This window comes from Acomys minous (genome assembly GCF_964271855.1).
Source record: "Acomys minous genome assembly, chromosome: 12".
NCBI classification, from domain to species: Eukaryota; Metazoa; Chordata; class Mammalia; order Rodentia; family Muridae; genus Acomys; species Acomys minous.
Genome location: NC_140493.1, coordinates 88,578,474 through 88,601,066, shown reverse-complemented (window position 1 = coordinate 88,601,066; position 22,593 = coordinate 88,578,474). Strand labels below are relative to the sequence as shown.

Here is a 22,593-nt window from a genome sequence, read left to right as displayed (position 1 = left end):
AAAGTGCCTGCCGGGTGCCCCTCAACACACCCCCAGACAAACGAATCTCATAAAGTTTCTTTCCTGGGGGTTAGGAGAGATCTACCTGAGGAAAGCTTGCAGTGAACCACCACCACCCGGCCATGCCATACAACCTTTATTCCAGCAGCTCAGTTCATGCCCCCTCCATCTTGGGCCCTAATTTCCAAAGACATTGAAAGAACATGGTCCCCACAAAGCCCCCTTTCTCCACAGAACCTGGTGCTCCTGTAAATAAACACCAGACCCCCTCCTATCAATTGAAGCCTTACAGAACTGAGCCCTCACTTCAAGCACCCCATTCCTCAGAACTGATTATGAAAATAATAATAATAATAATAATAATAATAATAATAATAACAACAATAACAATAATAACTGTTAAATTGTATCATTCTACAGTCCTACTGGAAACAAATTATCTTCTCCCTTCCCAAGCCCCAAACTGCAAGGGGAGAAATTGAAAGCAGGAAGCGACTTACTGTGGAGCGCTGGGCCTGGGCTGAGGCTACTGTCTTCCTGGGCTTTCCCCGACTGCTCTAAGCTGGAAGAGCACTCACCTACCTCTGCCCCCTTCCCCACCACAGTGAGCAGTTAAAGTGTCACTTAACATTCTGGAGAATGTGAAATATACCGCGCGGTGTCAACTCCCCAAAACCATAAAACTAACTTTATGGACCTCACGTGACTTTCTCGAGCCAGTGAGGGGTATCTGTCTGACTTCTCGGCGATTTTTACGATCTAACTTCGAGATAAAACCCCTGTCCATTTGACATCTAAATGTCATAGCGACTTTTGGGGTAGTTTGCTTTCGGCAAAGGGGGACAAAGTCATGGGGTGAGAGGGAAGGGAAGCCCAATGCAGCCTCCAAGACCCTCACCATCTCCTCATCGGCTCCCCCTCCTCCCCTTCCCCCCCCCCAGGTCCTGTAAGAAGTTGGGCCCAGCTGGAAGGGATTGACCGGGTAAGTGTCCAGACTTGACTCTATGCTCAGGGTGGAGGCTTGAACTGGATGGAAGAAGACTGGGCCCTGGTCCTGAACCAGGCTGGAGGGGGGAACCAGGGGGTCTTTTAGAAGGAGCCCTAGCCAAGAGGGGAAGGTCAGCCAGGACCCCTGGAGAGGAGGACCCCCTAAAAACTGCAGAGAAGGCCAAGTGTGATGAGAAACCGTTGAAACTGAGCTGATTTTGTTTCCCCCTTAGTGGGAGGCAGAACTTTGGATCAGGAGTTTGGATCAGGCATGTGGGCAGGCCTTTACCAGTCTCAAAGACTAGGAACTTTCCTGCTCAGAACTTAGGCCCAAACTACTCTTCCTGGAGTATTTTCCAGAGGCTTCCCAACCCAGCTGGTGGGAAGTCAGGATGGAGTCCAGCTAAGGCCCACATAAAGTCCCTGGACCACTCAGTTCCCTAGGCATGAAGGCCTGTCTCATGGCCCAACTGTCAGTGGCCAAGCCAAGGACTTAGACGGTGGCTCTGAGGGATTTCTGGTGAGCATCCTATTTTCCCTTCCTTGTGCTCTAGATTTATTGAAGATGGTCTTGGGCTAGGCTGTGCCCAATGGTGAAAGAGGCAGACCCTCGGAGAAAAGACAAGTGGGAGGGCAAAGGAGTTGGGGGGGAACATTTATTTGACTTCAAGGAAAGCTACAAACATACCAAAAGCTAATCACCAAGACAGGCCTGGCAAAGACAGACTTCACACGGAGCTCGGCATCCACTGGCTCACTACAAATGGTCTTGAAAGCGAAATGGGTAGGGGAAGAAGTGATTGGCCTGACCCAGACTACCCTCATATTTACAAGCTTTGGGCCTTCTAGGCAGACCCACAGATTCACAGAGGAAAATCACACGACATTTTTTTTTTTAACAATTTACACTAAGGATTATTTCCGTTTGCATGTACTCCCAGACTAGGCCTTGTGGGGCCTACCAGGCAGCAGGAACTTAGCTTTCACTCTTTTCCTCCCCTCTTTCTTCCCAATAGCCACACTTTGGTCCTTCCCTGGCCCCCTTCCCCACCCCAGGAACAAGCCACTAAGAGACCTGAGCCTAGGGAGTGAGGGCTGAAGAAAAATGAGGTGGGTGGAAAGAGACACAGCTATGGACTCCATTTTCCAGGCCAGCTCAGCTGGGCCCAGCACCACCCAACCCTCAACCTGCTGCCCCTTATGGAAGTTTCCAGCTGAAACTCAAAATACAGCCATCATCCTTTTTATAAATAAGTTAGAACACAGACGGGGAAGGGAAGTCACATCGAACATGCGAATTTCTTTTTCTTTTCTTTTTCCTGGGGAAAGGAATGCAACCACAGATACAAGGACATTCAGAAACACTGGCAATTTGGGGCGAGCCAAGGGAAAGTGGGGAGCATGGAGGGGAAATAATAATAATTATTATTATTAACAATAATAACAAGATAACCAGTCCAGGAGAGAGGGAGCCATGAGAAGGCCTAAGACCAAACGAAAAACTGTAACACAAGGCTGGGGCGAGACAGGCTCCAGGGAACAGGTCCCCAGCGGGCAGCGGCAGGGAGGGTTAGGAGGGTCGGGCTGAGGATGGTGCGGGCTCTTGGGCCGCCCAGGGCTCCTCCGGGTGGGCTCATGGTTGGAAGGCGCTGCCGGCTGTAGCCAGGCTCATACTTTTCAGTTTGTTGTCTTTCTTCCACTTCATGCGACGGTTCTGGAACCAGATTTTGATCTGACGCTCGGACAGGCAAAGCGCATGGGCGATCTCGATACGTCGCCGCCGGGTCAGGTAGCGATTGAAGTGGAATTCCTTCTCCAGCTCCAGGGTCTGGTAGCGAGTATACGCGGTCCGGGCCCTTTTTCCATCTGGCCCAGTCATATCTAGAGCAGTCAGAGGGGCGCCCGGAGGCAATGTTATTCCGGTTAAAGGAGGGGGGCACTGAGTGGGAGGGGGCGGGGAGCAGGACCCAGGCGTCCCCAGCACCCAGCTCACCTCAGCTCCAATCCTCCTCACTCCAGATGCCCTCATGCAGCCTCTATTTCTTCGTCCCCTTGTCCAGCAGCCCCCACTTCTCATGATAGTGAATGCTCCCGGCTTTGTCTCTTGCTCATTCCCAGTGCCTCACCCTAGGCTCGGTTCAGGCGGCTGCTTTCCCCCGTTGGGGGCGGAGAGCCGCTGCACTTTTGCCCTAGAAAGCTCCGTTTACAGCCCGTTCCCCTCTTTGCTAGCAGCAGTCTCAGAATTTCAGGAATAAACAGGACCCTTCCCCACAATACACAAATCCCATCTTTCATCCTAAAGCCGGTGGCTGGCTGGGTAAATAAAGCCTAAGCCGAGCGTGGCAACAAATTGTTTTTGTAAAAATGCCCACCCTTAGCAAAAGACCCCGTTTGACTCTACCATGGAGCTGTGGGGACCCTTTCGGACCCTTCTCCCTCTTGGTGGGAAAAGAAAAAGGAATCTATATTTGAGGCAAAGCCAGGCTTTCCTCGCCCCCCACCCCCAACACAGGGCAGGGATGCCGAGAGGACAAAAAGAGAGAGAGAGAGAGAGAGAGAGAGAGAGAGAGAGAGAGAGAGAGAGAGAGAATATTACCATGGCTGATGTGAAGCTTCCTCATCCAGGGGAATATCTGTGGAGCCTGCCCCTCGGGCGCGGCTGTAGAGGTGGCCATGGGCTCTGGCTGTGCCCGAGCCAGGCTCGGACTGCTTAGCTGGCTTGCCGCTTCCTCAGGCTCGGAGGACGCGCTGGCCTCGTCTATTTCGGTGAAATTGGCGCTGGAGCTTGCTGGGGTCGCCTGGTCGGAAGGGGACGAAGCAGAGGGCTTGGCGCCGTGGCTGTCGCCGTTGGTGCAGGGCAGGGACTCGGGCGAGGACAGGGAGCAGCTAGACGTCGCCTGCCTGAAGCGGGGCTCCTGGGCTGATGCGGGGAAGGCGCGCGAGCTCTCGCCCACCGCCCCAAAGTGGCTGGAGGAGGCCGAGGAGCGGTTGACGCTGAGATCCATCCCATTGTAATTGTAGCCGTAAGAGCCGGTGTGCATGGCAGCGGGATCCCTGTAAGAGCCGCTCAGAGAGCTGCCACTGCCATAATTTAGCAACTGATAGTCCGGGCCATTTGGATAACGCCCCGAGAAGGAGTTTACAAAGTACGAGCTCATTTGGGTGATTTTGGAGGGCTTGATTTGTGGATCGTGGTCGTTATAACCCTGTGCTTCACGATTTATGATGTATTAATGAATTATAGCGATGCACTGTACTTCGTTTTGCTATGTATGCGGCCAAATATGGGGGGGGGTTGGAAGGGGGATGGGGGGGCGTTAGGGAATCACGTGCTTTTGTTGACCAGTCGTAAATTCTCGCTGATGACCTCAAGAGGTAATTCATGCTCTATGGTTACAAATAATGACGATCGGAGAATCGTTAGGGCCGATTCAATGCGAGCCTCCGAGGGGGGGGGAGAAAGAGAAGAGGGGGAGAAACAGGGAGAAGGTTGGCGTTGGCCTCTGAGCTGAGCGCGCCACCTCCCGGCGATTGACGGGAGCACGGACCGCAGGCCGCCATGGCGGCGGCGGCGGCGGCAGGCTCCTTGCTGGCTCTGTGCTATCGCCAAGCAAGAAAGAAATCCCGGCCCCTGCAGCTCACCCCCAGGGTTGAACCTTTAGGAAGATGGATTTGAGTCTTTTGCCCATTTTGTTAGGGTGCAGTTATTTCCTCTATTTATGTCCTTTCTGACATTATTAGTATTATCATCCTTATTATTATTATTATTATTTTAACTCTGGATAATATGATCAAAGATTTAGTTGCCTGACTTTTCCCCCTTTAAGCTTTGCCAGTCCCCAAGTTGAGTAAGGAAGTAAGGTGGGGGGGGGAAGAGTTAGAAGTTATGTGTGAAAAACAGTTACTATGAGTTATCTCCATTAGCTCAGCCAGACCCGCTTCCTGGCGAGGCTTCGCTGGTGGGTCTACACCACCAGAGAGCCGCGGGGCTGGGCCGGAGGCTGGAAGAGGCAGGGAAGCTCTTCGTTCTCCTGGGCCCCTGGGAAATTTGAAGTTTTCCTTCTGACCTCTGATCTTCAGCCTAGGCCTAGGAACAGAGCTGAACAGGGACCCTAAAAGAGGAACACAGCCCGGCCCGGCAAAGAATAGAGCGGCAACCGCCTAGGCAGTATGAGTTTGGGTAGTAACTCTTAGAGGGGAGTTTGGGGATAAAACAGATCCCCTTAACAATCTCGCCAGATGCCAGCTATCGTCTTCTTCGGAGGCCGGATCCGAAGGGCTTGTGTGGCTGGTGGCTAACAGTTGGAGAATTCGCTCATTGGCTTTACCGCCTTCCCTGGGAAGGGGTTCGGAAGACCGGCGGCCCCTTGCTGAGCTCACTGGGCGGCCAGAGGTCTCCGCAGCTGGGCCCCTTCTGCCAGGCGACTATTTTCTTTAAAAATAAGAGAGAGAGAGAGAGAGAGAGAGAGAGAGAGAGAGAGAGAGAGGAAGAAAACGGTGCCTGCAGCTTGCGGCTTGGGTGAGGTTGGGAGTAGAGAGAAAAAAGAGCCATTTTCGGTTGAGAAGACCAGGCTAACTGCACCTGGCCCCCTGCCCTCAGGTCTCTGAAGAAGAGCAAGATAAAGCCCGGCCCTTGCAGCCTTCTGCTCCCAGGATCCCATTCTCTTCCTTGCCACTGAGGTCCTACTTAATATGAGAAGGGGCACCCTGGAGCCTGTAGACAAGCTGTGGAGAGATGCCCAGTGGCTTCATTTTTCAGTCTCCAGAGCAATAGGCCAGGGAGCCGAGGGCCAAGACCGGCAGAGACAGCCATGTGGGCGGGCCAAAAGGCCAGGGGCCTTGGCTCGCAGAGGACAGGAAAAAAAACAAAAAACAAAAAACAAAAAAACACGCTGCTGAGGCGCCCAGACCCGCCTAGCGCTCGGTCTCTCCAAGGCTCTGGGCAAGGAGGCCTCAAGTGGCATCTCTCCAGAGTCTCCCAACCAAGACAAACGTAGAGAACAAGAGAGCAAAGGCTTCCTCCATCCCTCAAGTCTGAATGGAAGAGGCAATTGTGAATTTAGCAGCATCAGGGAGGCACAACCAGCGCTGAGGCCTGGGAGGACCAACCGCTGGCCTCTGCTTTTAGCTCCTGCTTTTATCTCAACATTAACTTCCGAATTGAGCCTGGCAGTTGGGAAGGCCCTGGGACCTACCCCCCCCCCCAAACCATGATTCTTGTCTTTGCTGTTCAGGCTCAGGGGTGACAGGATGGCTTCAGCTATGGAGGGGGGAAAATGGCAGGGAAAGATTGGATGTGACCGAGCTGCGAGTTTTCACATCTTTATTATTATTATTATTATCATCATCATAATCATTATTAATAATATTAATATTATTACCGAAGTATTTCACATCCAGAGCTAAGACAAGACTACAAACACAACACATAGAAAATTAATAAAATAGAACTTTGTTTTCTTCTGAGGCTCCTCTTCTTACTTCTAGGTAGTATGTGCTCCTTCCAGTGACTTTGGGGGAGGGGGTAGGAGAGACAAGTCTGGGGTCAGGGAGTCTTTCAAGTCCCTGCTGAGGGGGACAGCGAATCTACCATTGAACCGTGCACAGGGGACATGGACGAAGTGAGACCCGACAAGGACAAGAGCATGTTGCTCTGCTTCCAGGAGACAGCAAGTGAGTCCAATTCTCAGTTCTCACCAGGGAGGCTGATGGGGCCAAAGTGGGCTCTTCAGGGAGGGAGGAGGCGCTGGGGTGCTGGGTGGGCAACCTCCTAGAGCCGAGGAAGAGCTCTGCGGAAGGGGGTGTCCAGTAGAGCGCTGGGCCCCGCCCGTCTTGCGCTGGAGAGCAAGTCCCCAGACTCTCCCCCGACCGCAGAGCCTTCTGAGGCTTTCGGGTGCCCTCTTCCTTCGCGGTCCCCCCTCCCTTTGCAGCACCTTCACTCGGCTGGTTTCTCTTCCTCCTCCTCCGCACTGAGCTGAGACGCACTGAGCAGTTTGCTCTCCTTTTTCCACTTCATGCGCCGGTTCTGAAACCAGATCTTGATCTGCCGCTCGGTCAGGCACAGGGCGTGCGCGATCTCGATGCGCCGCCGGCGGGTCAGGTAGCGATTGTAGTGAAATTCCTTCTCCAGCTCCAGAGTCTGGTAGCGTGTGTAGGTCTGGCGGCCTCGCCGACCGCTGGGCCCAAAAGAGGAACCTGTTACACAAAGAGGAGAAACTGAGGCCCTGGGGTCAGCGCATCAAATCCCACAGCCCCTCCCCCCACTTGGCCCTCAAACGTAATGCTAGGCGGTCTGGAGTTGTCCTTCTCGCCGTACCCCTTTCCCACTCCTCCAGCGCCCCCTCCAGATTCCCTCTCGGACTCTTAGGCCAATGCTTTCTTTCAGTCTAGACTTTTGTGGGGGAGGGGAGGGGCAGTTGAACTCCCACCTGAGCTTAGGGGGAGGGGCTGGCCAGGTGTGTCTCCTACTAGCTGTATCTTTTCTTTCCCTTCCTTTCTAGCCGTCCAGTTCTCCCTACCCTACTCGACGATAGATTCTGGCCCTTAATCCATAATGACGTGAATCGATCCATAGTCCGCATTAACAGCTCCTCACTTTCATGTCCTGCTAATGGACATCAATTGGGACTTGAAGCCGACAAATAATCCAACCTGAGACCCAGGCGCCGGTTTGCCCCTCTCACTCCCTCCGCTTGCTTCCTCTTATTATTCCTCCTTCCTCAGACTACTGTCTCTTTCTGGTGTCTCAGCGCTCCCCAGTCCCCCACCCCCCAGCCCCAGGGAAATACAATCCAGGACCCAGTAAACTTGCCCTTGCAGGCGTCATGCCACCCCCTCCCCCCCCTTTCATGACGCACTCTTGTTTTTAATGGAGTGGTCTTTGGGTGCGGGGGGGGGGACCCAGAAGATCCGGATAAGAGAGGGGGAGGGCATAGAGGAAAGCAAACCCAGAGACTAAGTACCCTGTCCTCTTCGTGACCAGCAATCCTAGCCTGACTCTTTCGGAGAGCCCACTTACTCCCCTCGACCCCCCAGCCCCCCCCCCCCCCGCCTTGCTGTGCAGCTGGGACCTTGCAAACTTTGCAACTTCTGAGGGCAAGAGAACTAATCTAGAGTCATGGGCCCCATCTTGCCCTATCTGCTGAGATGCCCACCTAGTTCCTAGTGGGAGAATGGGGGGGGGGTGACACCCACTAGCTATGCCTCTCTGCTTGCCCCCTACCCCACCCCGGCCGCCCGCGGGACAGAGAGAAGTCTCACTCACTGTTGCACGAATTCATGCGCTGCATCCACGGGTAGACAGGCGTGGAGCACTTCTGCTCCTCGGTCTCTCCAAACACGCTCTTGTCCTGTGCGCAGTCGGACTTGCGCGGCTCGGGGTGGAACGGGGGAGGCTCATCAGCGCCGGAGAGGGCGCAGGCCGCGTCCTTCTCCCGGTAGAAGGCAGGCGCCGGCCCATAGTCGCAGGGCGCCGCTCGGCCATAGCCGCCGCCGGCTGGTGGGTAATAGGAGGATGTCGCAAAGCCCTTGTCCTGGCCCGGTCCCGGCCCATAAGGCGCGGGGTAGTGTCGCAGCGGGTCCGCATAGCCAGAAGAGTAGAGCGGCAGCTGGCCCAGGAAGGACTCCTGCCCGCTGGCCAGAGTGACGGGGAAGGTGGAGTTCACGAAATAGGAACTCATCGGGAGGGAGGCGCGCGCGGCCGCTGCTGCTCCGCCGGGTTTATGATTTGTTGTGTTTTATAGTCCGAGCGCCGCGCCTATTAGTAGTATAGCCGAGATTGGGTTTTAGCTGAGGGGGGATGGCGAGGTGCCAGTGAGGGCCAGAAGGAAATACAACCATCTGATCCAACACTGACCAATGGCAGAGGCAGGAATTGTCAAATAGCACCCAGGAGGAGCGCAGCCTGCACGAGGGACCCGCGCACAAACCTATCAACCTTTCCCCCCTCCTCTCTCTCTCTCTCTCTCTCTCTCTCTCTCTCTCTCTCTCTCTCTCTCCCCTCTCTCTCTCTCTCCCCCCACAACGCGCCCTGTTCCACCTACGTAGGATTTGCGAAAGACACGTCTGTGCTTTTGAGGGAGGAGAAAACATTTAGATGGAGATCATCCCATTCCCCAGTGATGAAATAAATACACCCCTCCCCCCACCCCACGCAGGAATAGGGAAAAGTTAATTGTGTTTTCAGAAAAGTTAACCCCTGCATTGCATGGGCCCGGTCCCTTTAAAGGAAGGCTAGGTAAATCCCCACGGATGTCGTTGAGATAGAATGAAGGGAAAATGTCTGTTTCTAGGGTCTTGTGCTACTAAAGAGGAAAGCAAAAATTGTCCGCGTATTTGCTTCCTTTTAGAAACGGGGTGGGGGGGGAGAAACGCCCTTCTTCGAAGGTTTGGAAAAATCGTTTGTACTGATTATCAGGTCTGCCTCCCCACATTTTAAGCTTAAGTTTATCTTGTCGAGGCTTCAACACAGCTCTCCAGGTTAGAGAGGGCAAGGCAGAACGCTTTGCCTAGAAGACCCAGAGGAAGGAAATGCCAGGGGTATGAGGAGCCAGCTTCTCTCCCTCTGGCTGCTCTGGCAAGCCAGTCTCAAAACAGCTCAGCCGGCCTGGTTGCAGTCTTGACTGAGAATGGGGCCCTAGAGAAAGAAACTAATAAATCCCTAAACTTGGTATTATGCAGTGGAGGGGTAAGGTGCTACCCCAGCCAGGTGACTTTGCTTGTTTGCATCTCTAATCTGCCTGTAACTCTCACTCTGTTTCCACTCAATCCACTTAATCCACCCTTACCTCTCACCCCAAATGAGTAACCCCTGGCTACAGTTTGGTTTTGTTTTGTTTTAAAGAATCAAGGTTATCAGTAAATCTAGATGCAGAGAAGAAAAAAAAAATTATCTTAGAAATGTGAGTCCTCGGATTCTCATATTAGAGAAGATGAGAGCCCACTGAAAAGAACCTTCTCTTTTTTCCCCTGCCCTCTCTATAAATTGGTGTAAACCCCCTCCCCTGGAGAATTCCTTTCCAAGACTTGGTTTAAATTTAGTTTTGTATGAAGGGAAGGGAATCCTGGCTGCTAGGTCCTCCTAGAGACTCAGCTGGCGTGTCCACTCCAGCTCAAACACGATGCCCCTCCTGCTTCTTAGCAGCTTTCCAGCCCCCACGATGCCTTCTGTTTTGTATAACCTGCTTTAGCTGCAGTAAGAGCTTGGGAGTGAGAGAGTATGTCTGTGTTCTTTTTCTCGCTCATCCAAAAGAAATGAGGACAGATTCCCAAGCTGGGAGGCCCCAAATGTATCTCTGACATTCTAAAATGCACACACAGGCCAACGAGTGAAGAGTTTGATAACCTTCCTTCCAATCTGATTACAGGAAGAACTGGGTTGTAGGGTGGTGATGTCTGAGGTCAGACCAGGCTGGCCCACCTCTGCCTTGATCTTTGGGCACCCTTTTCATGGGCCAACTCTGACCACCGGAAACAGGGAAAGGCTGAGAATGGGTCATCCAGAGTGAGGATTGGTTTGGCTGCAAAGTGGTCCCTGAAGCTCTTTGAACTCAAAGCAACTGCATGGCTGTCCCTTTTGTGGGAAAATGACCGTCCCTGGGTGCCTCTCTTAGCCTTAATCCGTGTGTGTGTGTGTGTGTGTGTGTGTGTGTGTGTGTGTGTGTGTGTAGGTATCTTTTTAAAAGAAGCTCAAACCTCCTAAGGGTGAAGAAATCATAAATGCTCCAATCTAGAAATGGCTAGGCCCCGTTCTGAGAGAGTAATAGGGGCTATTTCAACAAGGGAAACAAGACACAGAAGAATGCCCCATTCCCCACCACCACCACCCCATATTGCCACTGAGGCTGGGCCTTGGGTCTCGGCCTTTCTCCCTGGTCACAGTGTCCTCATCATAGGAAATACGGTATAGTAGTCCATGTAAAGTATGGTCAAAGTAAGAGGAGGTGAGGGAGGAGGCTTTCTCCTGTGCTAGAAGGGGGGGGAAATAATTGCCTTATCCTTTAAAGTAGCAGCCCTCTGAATTAGCCTCACCTCTGCAGGTTGCTTGTCTGAAGATGGAGCCACTACAGGCAGGGCCAGGGCGCCTGGAGTCGGGCATGAAAGGAAATAGCGCCTCATCGCTCTTATCTAAGCCCAGAGGTATTTATGAGCGTTTATTCATCTGATCCGTTTGTTTGGGAAAAAGAGCAGGCAGGCAGAGCTGGGCCAGAGACCGCCTGGTTTCTGGAGCCAGATCTCTACAGATCTGTCTGTGGTTCTATCCTCCTCAGTTTGTCTGTCTCCACTGGGAAATATGTAAATACACAGCAGGCACCAGCCAGTTCTCCGTCAGGGTTCTCGCTCCCTCATTCACAGAGGGAGGGATGTAAACATATACCAAGTCTTGAGTACACATCAGTGGAATTGTCCTGATACCCCACAGGCAGGATTTATAATTGTGATTTTCTGTGCTTTGAGCCTGCAGTCCCGTGGGTGAGCAGGCACATTCCAGCTCCCAGAGAAATGTTGCCTAAGCATGTTCAGCTCAGGAGTGGAAATCTCTGGAAGGTAATCTTAGGAATGGCGGTTGTCTGTGTGAGGAGGAGGTGAGACAATTTCTAGGCTTCCTGTTTCCCCTAAGACACAAAATCCTCCTTGGATAGTGGGTGCTTTCTCCCTATTCCACCCCCAACTTCACCTGGGGTGGGGGGAGGATGAAAAAAAATCTCTCAAACCCAATTCTCCCCCTGAATTCTGATGTTTCCCCAGTGGTACAATGTGATAGCCTCTACAGATTGGAAAAAGGCTCTTTAACTTGGACACTCTGCCCTAAAATTGGCTGGTCCAAACCGAGGTACAAAGACCTCATTTCCATTATGCAAATGAGCGGCATTCTCTCTGATCTTCTAGGAGGAGAAGGCGATCCTTCCCTCCTTGCCTTCGCTTCATCTTTATCCTAAGAGCTCCCCGCCCCCCCAAGTGGTTCAAGCCCTGTAGTAGCTTGACTTCGCCTCCCTATGTTTCCTTCTGGTTGCCCAAAAGAAAAAAAATTGGAGGGCCCCAGACCTTCCTGCCAGACCCCTCGAGGCCTCCCGCAGAGCGACTCACTAAGCCGGGCCACCCAGCCGCCAGAAAGCCACTCTCCACAAGGGGGGAAAAAAAAAAGCTTAAAGATCAGCTTCAGAGGCTTAGAGTCCAGAGGCGTCTAAGGCACAGGGTAGCGGCGGTGGTGTGTACCCCCGCTCCCAACACTACACAGCCCCTGGATCCTCAGCTCCCAGCCAGACCTTAGTAACACCTTGGCCAGCCTGGCACCGCAGGCAATTTCCTGGAGCCCCCGCCCAAGAGCGGGGGCCACAGCACCTTGAAAGGAGCAGCCAGAGCTTCCGCCTACAGCTTGAAAGCCCGAGCTAATCAGTAACCGGTGAGACTGGGGCCAAGACTCCAACGCCGCAGCGGAGGCGCGCACCCCGCCCTCATCACCCCCTTCTGGGAAAGCGGTTCCGCTAACCGAGCGTAAGGGGTCCGCAGGAACGGAAATTACAGCGGTTTGGGTTCTTTAATGATATCTTCTCCTTCCCAATTTTCTATCAAAGCATTTTTTTTTTTTTTTGGCGTCGATTTCGCTAGAAACGGTCGAGAATGGGGGAGGGGACCAACACCCACTGGCAAACACTAACAGTTTCCAGAAAACTCAGTTCAACTCCTTCACCACGGACTCTGCCAGCTTAGGAATTGGCAAAACCCACAAACCAAGTGGCAAAACACAGACTGGGTTTGTCTTTTGACAACCGAGTGGAACTGCCTGGTCGGCGCCTCCCTTGACGGGCCCCCTCCCTTGGCTGAGAAGAAAACTAAATACACCTTGAACAGATTTGGCTTCACATCTCTCCATCGGCCCCCCAATCGTGTCTCGTGTTTTAGGTGGTGATGGGTGGGGGTCGTGGGTCTGAACCCTCTACCCTTTAGTTCAGTACCCCCTGCCCGTGGGTTGTAGTATTGCTCCTCTCAACAGCCTCCAGGTTTGCGGCTGGAGTGAGTAAGGGTGTACAGGAGATGGGAGAAGGTTGAGGATAATGCGACAGGAGACTCTTTCTGCTTTCTAATCTACACCCGGGGACTAAGACGCTGTAGAAAGCATCACCGTGGACCGGAATCCCACCGAACCGCGCGCTGCATGGGCTCCAAGCAAACACACAGGGCTCGGAGAGAGTCGAGCCGCTTGCTGTGCCAAAACCCGCCTATCCCAGAACGGACGGTAGATGGCAGCAAACTGCATAATTTGGGTCAGAGGAAACTGTTTGAAGGACGATTTATAACCCACCGAGACTACAGGAGGAAAAGACCTTTAGTTTGAGTGGGTTTGGGGAAATATTTCCGCCGCAAATAGGGTCCGAGCGTCCTAGATGTCGGCGAGTCATTTCTCTTGCTATGAAACCATGGTGTCTCAGTGAGCCAGTCCAGGCCTGTGTCCCTAGAGCTTTTTTTTTTTTTTTTTTTTTAAATCTGGGCTCCCAGGAAGCCCCAGTCTTGTGCCACAAGTGGCTATGGCTCCTTTTCCGAATAGCTCAGGAGGCCAAACGTACCCACACACTCGCCTCGGATCCTAAAACCCCAGACAACCAAGGCCTGACCCTCAACCACCTGCACAGGCTTTTAAGAAACAGGAAGGCAGCGGATCTCTATTCACGCAAACCAAACTAATTCACAACGTGTCCCGCCCTTCACGCCCAAAGTCACTTCTCTCTCTACACGTAGCTTTCCTAGGGACCCTTCACTCGTTTCGTGGCTCTCACCAGCCGGCCTGAATCCTACTAGCTACTTTAGGAATCTGTCTGATACCCGACAGATCTCTCCCCTTGCCCCACCCTCAGGAAGCTAGGAACAAATATTGCGTGCTGAGAGATAGGACTTATCTCTGAACTCAGCCTCCTAGCTCACACCACTGGATTCTCTGGTTAGGCATCTTTTTCTTTTTCTTTTTCTTTTTTTTTTACCCACCCCAACACACATACATACACCAAATGGATTTTTGTGTACATGCCTGAAACAATATGCTAAAAATCTCTTCACATCCACATTTGAACCTAGGAAAGTTTGAAATGTCTCCATATCAGATATGCATTTTTCTTCACCAAAATCCATACATCCTACACCAATAAAACACAAGTAGCAGAATGAATCACACACAGATCAACAGACTTTAACCTACCGCATTAAAAATCACAAAACTCTCTCCCTGCAGACGAGGCTCCCTCGGGCTGGCGGGAGTGGCAAGAGACCTGGGCGTTCTCCGGCTAGCTTCCTGGGGTGTCTCCCTTGCTTTGGGGTCTTTCACCCACAACCCTTTCATTTCAGCAATATCTCCAAAGGAAGATAACGAACATTTCTCTGGTGAATTGTTCTTTTTATGTCACTCTAGCCGCCTCCTCGCCCTCGGCTGGCCTTTGCGGAGATTCCAGGCCCTACAGAGACCAGGACGTCCCTCAGCGCCACCGCCCCTCGTGCCAACGCAGCCGGGAAATCGCTGTTATCCACACTGGCTAAGAGGACTACACCCGTCAATCGCGGGAGGCCAGGGCCAGGGAGAGGTGGAGGGAGGTGAGCACAACCCCCCCCCCCCCCGCAAGGGCCAGAGCAACTGGCCGACGTGGCTGTAGCCCAGACACCCCCTCCCCACTCTCTCTTTCGCAGGCCCCTCTCTGGAGCTCTCTCCTAGCTAAACCGGCAACATAAAACTAGCCTCAGAGGCCCTTTTCCGTTCCTCCTCCCCCCCATCTTCCCTGCAGCCGCTCCCCCTCCAGGAAGCAGCCACCCCTCTCTCCACCATAGAATTTCCTTGGGAAGCCTCTCCCAGCAGCACCCAGAGGTGGGGTTCAACCCGGTCTTGAGATGGGGGGGTGGAGGAGGGAGAAAAGCCTAAGCCCCACCCCCTGCAAAAAAAAAAAAAAAACGAAGCAAAAGAATAAGAATTGTAGAATCTCTCTTACCTTTGCAGAACTTGGGGTTTTGTGGGGCGGTTTTTTTTTTGCCCCCTCCGGATTCAAAAGGTGGGGAGGGAGGGGGGAAAAAAAGGAGCGTTCGGTTTCTTCTTCAGCTTCCAGATAATATTGTCCCAACCTGAGAGCCGTCGTTTCTCCCTCTCAGACTTGAGAGAGAGGTTGTTTCGCTTTTCTGACATTTGCATAGAAAATGGAGTAAGTTCTGGCTTTGAAAAAATGGTATCAGGCTGCAGTCCTGGGCAGATTGTCCGTTTACCTTTCATGGCGACTAAAAAATCCCAGATCAGCAAGCAAATTGACTTAGGAATCAAAAATTATTTTTTGGTTCTCTCTTTTGTGTAATTCCCACCCCCTCCTCCTTCCCTCTCTCACTCACTCTCCTCTCTCCCCCCTCTCTCTTCCTCTCTCTCTCTCTCTCTCTCTCTCTCTCTCTCTCTCTCTCTCTCAAGCTGATATTGAAGTATAAAAATATCAAAAAGCTGGATGGAGCCCTGAAGGACGGCAGTGCTCCGACCTAGGTGTGGTGTCCAAAAGAATGCTGCATTATAACCACCAGGGACATGATAGAAAGTTCATGTTCACCATCGCCCGGCCACATGACCGGCGCCGGCCAATCGCTGGATTCAACCACTCATAAACTTCTATCACAAAGTTGTAAATTTTCATAAAACAACAAGGAATTTATTGCATTTCTTCATGGCTGCTCCACCAGCAACCCTTTCCTCGGTCGCCATCTTCTTTTCTTCCCCTTCTCTTTTCAGGGGAAACCCCAATCTGAGACAGGGTGAGATTTGGGGTGCAAAAATTCAGGGTGGAGAAGCCATAAAGGTTCAGCTAGAACCGGGGTTTTCTCTGGAACCTCCTCGTTTTCCTCGAGAACTCTGCCTGTCTTTTATAGTAAAAAAAAAAAAAAAATCCCCCCCCACCCGCAAATCTTCCACATGGGACTGTTCTGAGGCAATAGGAAGGTGAGGCGAGAGCTACAGCCAGTGCTGGAAGCTGCTCTCTGCTGCATCGTGGCAAAAAGAAAAAATAAAAAAGAAAGAAAGAAAGAAAGAAAGCTCCTGTAACTCCCCTCTCCTCCTCCTCTGAACATGGCCCCCCCCCCCATTCCAAACTCTAGAGACTGTGAGATTTCCCCCACCTGTGAGGCTTGCAGCATTGCAGGTGTGTGTGTAGGGGTGGGGGTGGGGGTCGGCCCACGGGGTCTAATTTTTGCCTCGGGAGGGAAGGTGTACTGGATGGGGCCCAAGCTTAGTAGTCTAACAAGCAGACTCTCCACCTCAGCACCTCAAAAACTGGGGGAGGGAAAAGCCAGACCGTGGCCTCTCCAGCCTAAACGCCACCCTAGGAGAAATCCGAGCGCTCTTTCAGGGGTTGTGTGGCCACTACTACCACGCCGCCCCCACCCCTCCGCCCCGTACCTTTTCTTACAAATTGAAGGCTCAGGTTTTAAGGCCCTTTTCTTACAAATTGAAGCCCTGGGTTTTAAGGTCCTTCTCTCACAAATTCAAATTAAGCGGATTATTCCGGAAACCAACCACCTTTCTCAAACCCCTTCGGCTTCACATAGTATTCTTTTAACAATCAAGGGTTTGTAAACGAATAAATATTTAAAAATCAGCACCTCAAGTCTGGGTGTAAAAAAGACACTGTTGTTTAGGGATTTGTCCAACAATTAAGGATTTACAAAGAATTAATAATAATTCACTCTGTTTTTCTAGGTTAAAAAAAAAAACTCCAATCTTTTAGGTTGAGCGTCTGGTGATCAAATTAAGAAAACGAAATAATCTCCTTTGTAAAAAAATTTTCTTCTTCTTCTTCTTCTTCTTCTTCCCCCTCTGTGTGTGTGTGTACTCCTCAGAATATTCCAGGTTGGCAGCACTCAAGAGCAGGCTGAACAGCGCAGAGGAAGCCTTGGTGGCCTGCGCTGCCAAGCTCGCCGCGGCCACTGCTGCGGCCACTCCAGCCCGGTAAACTCCGCTCTGACTCAGGCGTGGCACTGGTTTTTCTCTCCCACTTTAAAGTTTCATATGGGTCACTCATGTCGATTCAGAAAGAAATAGATTTTAGCACATAAAGTAAAAAATATATTGAAAATAAAATCAAGGAATCACTCTGATGAAGGAAAATGTTTGCCGACTGAGCCGACTGAGCAGAAAGCTGTGTTTGCTCTGGGCGGGCTAAGAGGCCTCTACCGGCGGTCCCGGCCTTTGCCCAAGCATCCCCAGAGGTGGAATGGATGGGGTGCCCACCCTTCGCTTTCCTACCATTTCTCTTTTTGAGGCCTACCATTTTGGATTTCACCGCTGTATTTGTGGTTGGTCACCAGGCTCTCACCAGGCTCGGATTTCATAGTCTCATTTAAAGGCCTGGACAAGAAAAGGTGTTTGTGAAACTGGAAGCAGTTAAATTTGGGGTTGTATGTTTTATGTGTGTGACTGAGCATATGGTCCCATGAATGTATTTACTTGAGGGCAAATGTTAGTCTCTGTTTAGAGGCCAATGTGTGAATGGACACTGGTGTGTATCAATGTGTCTGTGAGTGACTGTGAATGTGTCTTAACTTGTGAGTGTGTGTGAAAGTGAATGCATGTGTTCTGGGCATGGAGCCGGGGGTGGGGGGTGGGGGGTGGGGGTGGGGTTGTGCAAAAGCCTGTGTGTATATTTGTCAATCTATGGATGTCTATGTTTATTTGTGACTGTAACTGTATATACATTTGTGTACTGACAGCTTGTAAATATAGAAATTATGTGTCTTGGTGAAAGTATAAAGTGTGTGTGTGTGTGTGTGTGTGTGTGTGTGTGTGTGTGTGAGATATGGGGGTTCATTGGTTGGCCATCTCCATAGCAAGGGCATCTGGAAAACAAGAGCAAACTCAGCACAGACTAACAAGGCCAGCAGAGGGGCTCTGGGAAACCCACCCGCTACCAAACCTTGATTTCCCCACCCCTCTCTCAACCATAGGGAGACAGGAAATACAGCATCCGTTGATTTTAAATTCTGTTTTATTTTCCATCCTTTCAGATACACACTAAGAGGCCCACGGGTAGGAGCCAGGATCAACAGCCAAGTGCACCAGACACAGAAGCTAGTGGGTCCTCAGGGGCTCCCTAAGGCCCTTGTGGTGCTGCTACGGGGAAGTGTGGGGCAGGCAGGGGACCACGAGCTAATCTGTTCATCCAGAACCACCACGATTCACAAAGACAGCTCCAAAGAAGGCTTACAAAACAGCAAGATTCTACAAAGACCTTACTAGCAACATAGAAAAGAAGAGGCACATATTCCAGAAAGCCACCGAGCAGGTAGATAACGTCCTCCCATACTGTACAAAAACAGACAACACGCTTTCCCATAGGTAGTATTTTTTTTTACAATGTTGAGGAACCCAAGTTTCACCCTTCTCTCTCCTTATTTTTTTTTTTTATAACTGCTTCATTTAAATAGAGTTTTCCCCCTTATTTGAGTTTCCGTGCTTCAGTTCCCAGAATTGGGCTCTCCCTCTTCTCTTTTCTCTCCTCCTCTTCACTCTCTCTGTCCCTCACTCTTCCTCCTCCTCTTCCTCCTCGGCTTCTGCCTTGTCCTGGCCAGTGACCCCGGAGCCTGAGGTTTTATTCTCCTTTTTCCATTTCATGCGCCGGTTCTGAAACCAGATCTTGATCTGTCTTTCGGTGAGGCAGAGCGCGTGCGCGATCTCAATTCGCCGGCGCCGAGTCAGGTAGCGATTGTAGTGAAATTCCTTCTCCAGCTCCAGGGTCTGGTAGCGCGTGTAGGTCTGGCGGCCTCGCTTTCGGTCAGTCCCTACTCACAGTATTTAGGAGGGGGTGGGGGGATGGGGGGGGAGAGAATGAATCAGTGTGTGAAAAACACCAAGAGAATTCCAACCTCCTTCCTAGGTGGTTAGATGTTTGAGGAGGGGGGGGAAACAACAACCCACATTGCTGGAACCAAATTAAGCCCTTGCACTGCCATGTGCAGAAGAAAAAAAAATGTCCAGCTTCTCAAGACAAACAGTTGTTTTCTTTTCTTCTTTTCCTGTGTGTGTATTTTGTGTGTTTGTGCCCACAAGAATTGTTTTGTTTTTCAAATGGGGTCTTGCCTCTGACTGGCTTCAACCATCCTGACTCGGCCTCCCAAGTACTGTGTGCTGGGTTTACAGACCAGCCCTACCACACCAGATAGCCCTAGTGTCCATTGAAGGGTGGTTTTTCTCAGCTAGGAGCTTCGGAACACCAGGTAGGTCTCAGCTGCTGGCTCCTGGAAGCTCTATTCCTAAGGGACTACCATAGAATGGGGGGGGGGAGGGGGAATTAATCCTGTTACTCTCTGGGGCCAGGAGCTCTGAGTTCTACCTTTGTAGTATGGGGTTCAGGGCAACCATATTTGTGTTCCTAGCTAGAAGAGGACGCCAGTGTCTGAGAAGAAAAGAAGCAAAAAGAGACTCATAGGCCCAGTCCCGCCGCCCCCCCCCCCAGCCTGTCCTGGGATGGGGATGAGGCAAGAGTTTGATTTTCTCGGACCTTGGAATTTTTAGTCTACAGCAGCTGCCTGCCTTCTGGTGTCCCCTTGGCCAGTAAGTATCAAGCAAGGCCTGGCTCCCTGCCTGCCTTCCTGCCCAGACCACCTAATTGTCTGAGACAATCTTTGTGCCTCCCCATGGAATGCAAGGAAGAAAGGAAAACCCATGGCCTACGTGAGAGAGAGGAAGGTGAAGATTCCTGTGGTGGGGTTGAAGGTCATCTGAGAACTTCCAGCTTAGGTCAAGAAGCCTGAGGAAACTCTGCAGAGCTGCTGGTATCAGCCCTCTTGGGAAGGAGACAGGAGAGAGGAAGGGCTGCGAAGGACCTTACTTTCAAATCAGCTATAAGCCAAACTGAAATGTTTATGAGGGAAAAGGTGGGGGGGGGTCAGGGGGGAGGGCTTGATACACCAACTGGAGAGTCAGTTCCATTACAGGTATCAGAAGGCATGAACACCAATCCCCCCTGTGTGAGACCTGGTTTGCTCATGGCCCCACAACCCTGGTGAGTCTGAGAGTCTCTGACCCACCTTGGGTCTTCTGAACCTTGGAGTTGGCGTCCAAGCCCATCTGCCCTTGGGAAATGTAAGGAAGGGAGTGGGAGGGCGCTTTGAAAGAGACCTTTTTATAGAAAGAGGCCTTGGTATCTTATGGCTTCTACGGCAGTGCTGGGTGGCTTGGACTCCCTAAGTCTTAATTTGGTTCCATGGAGTCTTAGCCTCCCCCTCCCCCAAGAGGAGATGCATCTTTTTGGAGTGATGCCTCCAAACTTAACTGTTGCCCCCTCCCCCAGGGGTCCACGGAACCCTGGGAAAGACACCTGAAAAAGCCATGCTCTCTCTCTGAAGGCCTCTGCCTCTTTTCCAGCTCGCCCTCCTAAGTCCACCAGGGGCGGTAGGGGTCAGGAGATTCATCAACTCTGGGTCTCAGACTAACTCCCTTCACCTCTTTCTGGCTCTGTGTCCTCATCTGTGTCCTCTTTCTGGCTGGGTCCTCATCTCTTCTGTACCCCCCTCCTCCAGCCAGGCCTCTAGAGCCCACCTCTAATTGTCCTGATGGGAATAATGGGGGAGCAGGGTTGGCTGGAAAGGAAGGGGGAGGGGAGAACGGCTTAGCGCCATGGCCCCCTCCTCCATATCTTATCCAAGCTGGGCTGGTGGTGGTGGTGGTGGGAGACACACCCAGAACTGAGCTTTCAGGCAGGGAAGGGGGGAGAGAGGAGAGAGACCCTAATGGCTATTCTCTGCAAACCCCAGCCTTCCTAGGCAAGACAAACGGCCTCGTCTCCAGCCCGTGCCGGCTCTGCTGATAAATATTTAAAGCTAAAAGGCCCGGAGGAAGGGTTGGGGGCGGGCTGGGGGCTTTAAGCGCTATGGCGTCGGCAAAAAGAGATCCGCCAGGGCCTGAGAGCACCGAGCAAAACTGAGGGTGGGGGCGGCGCGCGGGGTCCCAGCCCAGACTTAAACGGCCTGGCAATGGCCGATCTGCAGCTGGGGAGTACCCTGTACACAGAGAAGGGTGCCCTGCAAGGAAGGGGGCCCTTCTGGGCACTGTGGCCCGGACGTTGCGGCTCTGGACCGCTCAGTGCGCGGCGTTACCTGAGCTTCGCATCCAGGGGTAGATCCGGAAGTTACTCTCGGCCGCCAAGTCCGAGTCCCTCTGCTCCTTGGCGCCAGCCGCCTTGGCGGGGTCGCCCGGACACACCCCGGAGAGGTTCTGCTCAAAGGGCGCGCAGTGCATGTTGAAGGAACTCGGTTCGAGCCCGTAGCCGGCCGCGTAGACGCCGGCCGCGCTCTGGCCCGCCATGCCACCCCCGCCAGAGTACAGGCCCTGCACCGAGGCGGAGAACGGGGCGCCCGGACCTGCTCCATAGCCCGGCCGCTGGGGGTTGGAGGCAAAGGCGCAAGAAGTTTGTTCGGGGAAGGCTCCTGGAGCGAAAACCGAACTTGCGGCTGGATATTTAGAAAATAAAGCATTCGCATAATACAATGAACTCATAATTTGGCCAGATGATTTGTAGTCAGGGACGTTTTAGTGTCGGTTTTACGAGATTCCTTGATATATTACAGAATTAGAGTCCAGATTTACACCAAAAAGGACCCCCTTTTTCCTCTTCGGACCACGTGACCCCGGCCCACGTGATATCCCCTCGGCCAATGATCTGACGGCCTCCCGGAGGCTCCCAGTAATGTGGAAAAAATTGTGTGGCGTTGGATTTATAAAATATGATCAATAATGAATGGGAAGGCCGGGCTCTGAGGATTGAGGCTGGGGGCTCAAGGGCCGCTGTCGACCCCCGCGGGCTGGAGGCAGCTTGCAGGCGAGATTTGGGGAGGAAGGAATTGAGCGCAAGAGAAAATAAATAACCTCTGAGCGGTCCGTGTTGTCACCCCCCCCCCCATTTCCCCCAGCCGGTTACAGAGCAAGAGACAGACGCAGGGATTGAATGTGTGCAACGTGCCGGGTGGGTACTGGCCGAGTATTTATTAATTCGGGCTAATTCATCTGGGCTGATGCTGTTCCCCCAAGGGGAGGGATGAGGCGTAACTGGCCTCCCGGGTGTCTCTAAGCGCCCCAGTTGCCGAGACTAGATCTGCATCAAGGCATCCCTAAGGCAGGAATCCAATCCACAGGCGCTGGATGCTGAGATTTCTGGTGACTAAAGGGGAAAAAAAAGGAGTTGCCAATATAAAGATAGACAAAAATAAGAAGAATGGAATGAGGTAGGGAGAAAAAGGAAGGGAGGAGAGCGGCTTGGGTCCGGCTCGCTGCTTTCCTGGTTCCTGAAGGCGGATGCCTCACTCAGTGGAGCGTGGCTGCCAGCGGGGCAGAGGCAAAGGAAGGAAGGCCACCGCAAACCGCGGCCTAGAAACTGGGAGAAAGTGACCATATCCTAGAGAGGGGAGGGAGGGAGGAACCTCTTCCCTCTGCTCCAGCTTCCCCAACCTAAGTCCGAGAAAAATGGAAATGTAAACTCAGCAGTCCAGCACTCCATCTTTTTCACCAGCCCCCAACCCCCCCCCCACCCCGCCTAGGACACATGCGGAAACAAAGAGGAGAGAAGTGGCAGGGAACGCTAGCCACCAGCCTGGGTACGTCTCTTCACC

The 22,593-nt window shown here is 52.3% G+C and overlaps 4 protein-coding genes and 1 long non-coding RNA gene across 11 annotated transcripts in view; 1 reads left to right on the top strand and 4 right to left on the bottom strand.

Moving 5' to 3' along the window:
- HOXB3 (homeobox B3) overlaps positions 1-15,093 on the bottom strand; it is a 56,314-nt gene extending 41,221 nt beyond the window's left edge. For 4 of the 6 annotated variants that reach the window (XM_084749937.1, XM_084749936.1, XM_084749933.1 and 1 more), the window contains exon 1: positions 501-635. The gene's annotated coding sequence lies outside the window, so the exon portion shown is untranslated. Of the gene's footprint in view, positions 1-500; positions 636-14,176; positions 14,310-14,954 lie in introns of those variants that run through there. The other 2 variants (XM_084749923.1, XM_084749934.1) reach the window with 2 other exon arrangements.
- LOC311579420 lies at positions 753-18,105 on the top strand. Of its 2 annotated transcripts, XR_014773134.1 has the most exons (4): positions 753-982; positions 11,025-11,124; positions 14,387-14,565; positions 17,995-18,105. It is a non-coding gene; the product is annotated as an uncharacterized lncRNA (long non-coding RNA). The 2 variants fall into 2 exon arrangements; XR_014773135.1 differs by lacking the exon at positions 11,025-11,124 and having other exon boundaries at positions 759-982.
- Positions 1,627-4,206, bottom strand: HOXB5 (homeobox B5). Its single transcript, XM_084749957.1, has 2 exons — positions 3,584-4,206; positions 1,627-2,868 (listed from the first exon to the last, which is right to left on the bottom strand). Exons 1-2 carry the CDS (start codon positions 4,143-4,145, stop codon positions 2,621-2,623), a joined length of 810 nt encoding a protein of 269 aa, XP_084606083.1. The 5' UTR covers positions 4,146-4,206; the 3' UTR covers positions 1,627-2,620.
- HOXB6 (homeobox B6) lies at positions 6,294-15,082 on the bottom strand. Its single transcript, XM_084749961.1, has 3 exons — positions 14,955-15,082; positions 8,252-8,743; positions 6,294-7,182 (listed from the first exon to the last, which is right to left on the bottom strand). The coding sequence occupies exons 2-3, from the start codon at positions 8,664-8,666 to the stop codon at positions 6,923-6,925; spliced, it is 675 nt and encodes a 224-aa protein (XP_084606087.1). The 5' UTR covers positions 8,667-8,743; positions 14,955-15,082; the 3' UTR covers positions 6,294-6,922.
- On the bottom strand, positions 17,958-21,623 carry HOXB7 (homeobox B7). The gene is made up of 2 exons (XM_084749962.1): positions 21,085-21,623; positions 17,958-18,768 (listed from the first exon to the last, which is right to left on the bottom strand). Exons 1-2 carry the CDS (start codon positions 21,482-21,484, stop codon positions 18,509-18,511), a joined length of 660 nt encoding a protein of 219 aa, XP_084606088.1. The 5' UTR covers positions 21,485-21,623; the 3' UTR covers positions 17,958-18,508.
- Positions 21,624-22,593: the final 970 nt, after the last annotated feature.

Coding starts and splice junctions, on each gene's coding strand:
- HOXB5 (XM_084749957.1), bottom strand. CDS start 4,145: ATGAGCTCGTACTTTGTAAACTCCTTCTCGGGGCGTTATCCAAATGGC. Junction 2,869..3,583: donor GAAGCTTCACATCAGCCATG/GTAATATTCTCT, acceptor TGACTGCTCTAG/ATATGACTGGGCCAGATGGA.
- HOXB6 (XM_084749961.1), bottom strand. CDS start 8,666: ATGAGTTCCTATTTCGTGAACTCCACCTTCCCCGTCACTCTGGCCAGC. Junction 7,183..8,251: donor GCGCATGAATTCGTGCAACA/GTGAGTGAGACT, acceptor TTTGTGTAACAG/GTTCCTCTTTTGGGCCCAGC.
- HOXB7 (XM_084749962.1), bottom strand. CDS start 21,484: ATGAGTTCATTGTATTATGCGAATGCTTTATTTTCTAAATATCCAGCC. Junction 18,769..21,084: donor CCCCTGGATGCGAAGCTCAG/GTAACGCCGCGC, acceptor TACTGTGAGTAG/GGACTGACCGAAAGCGAGGC.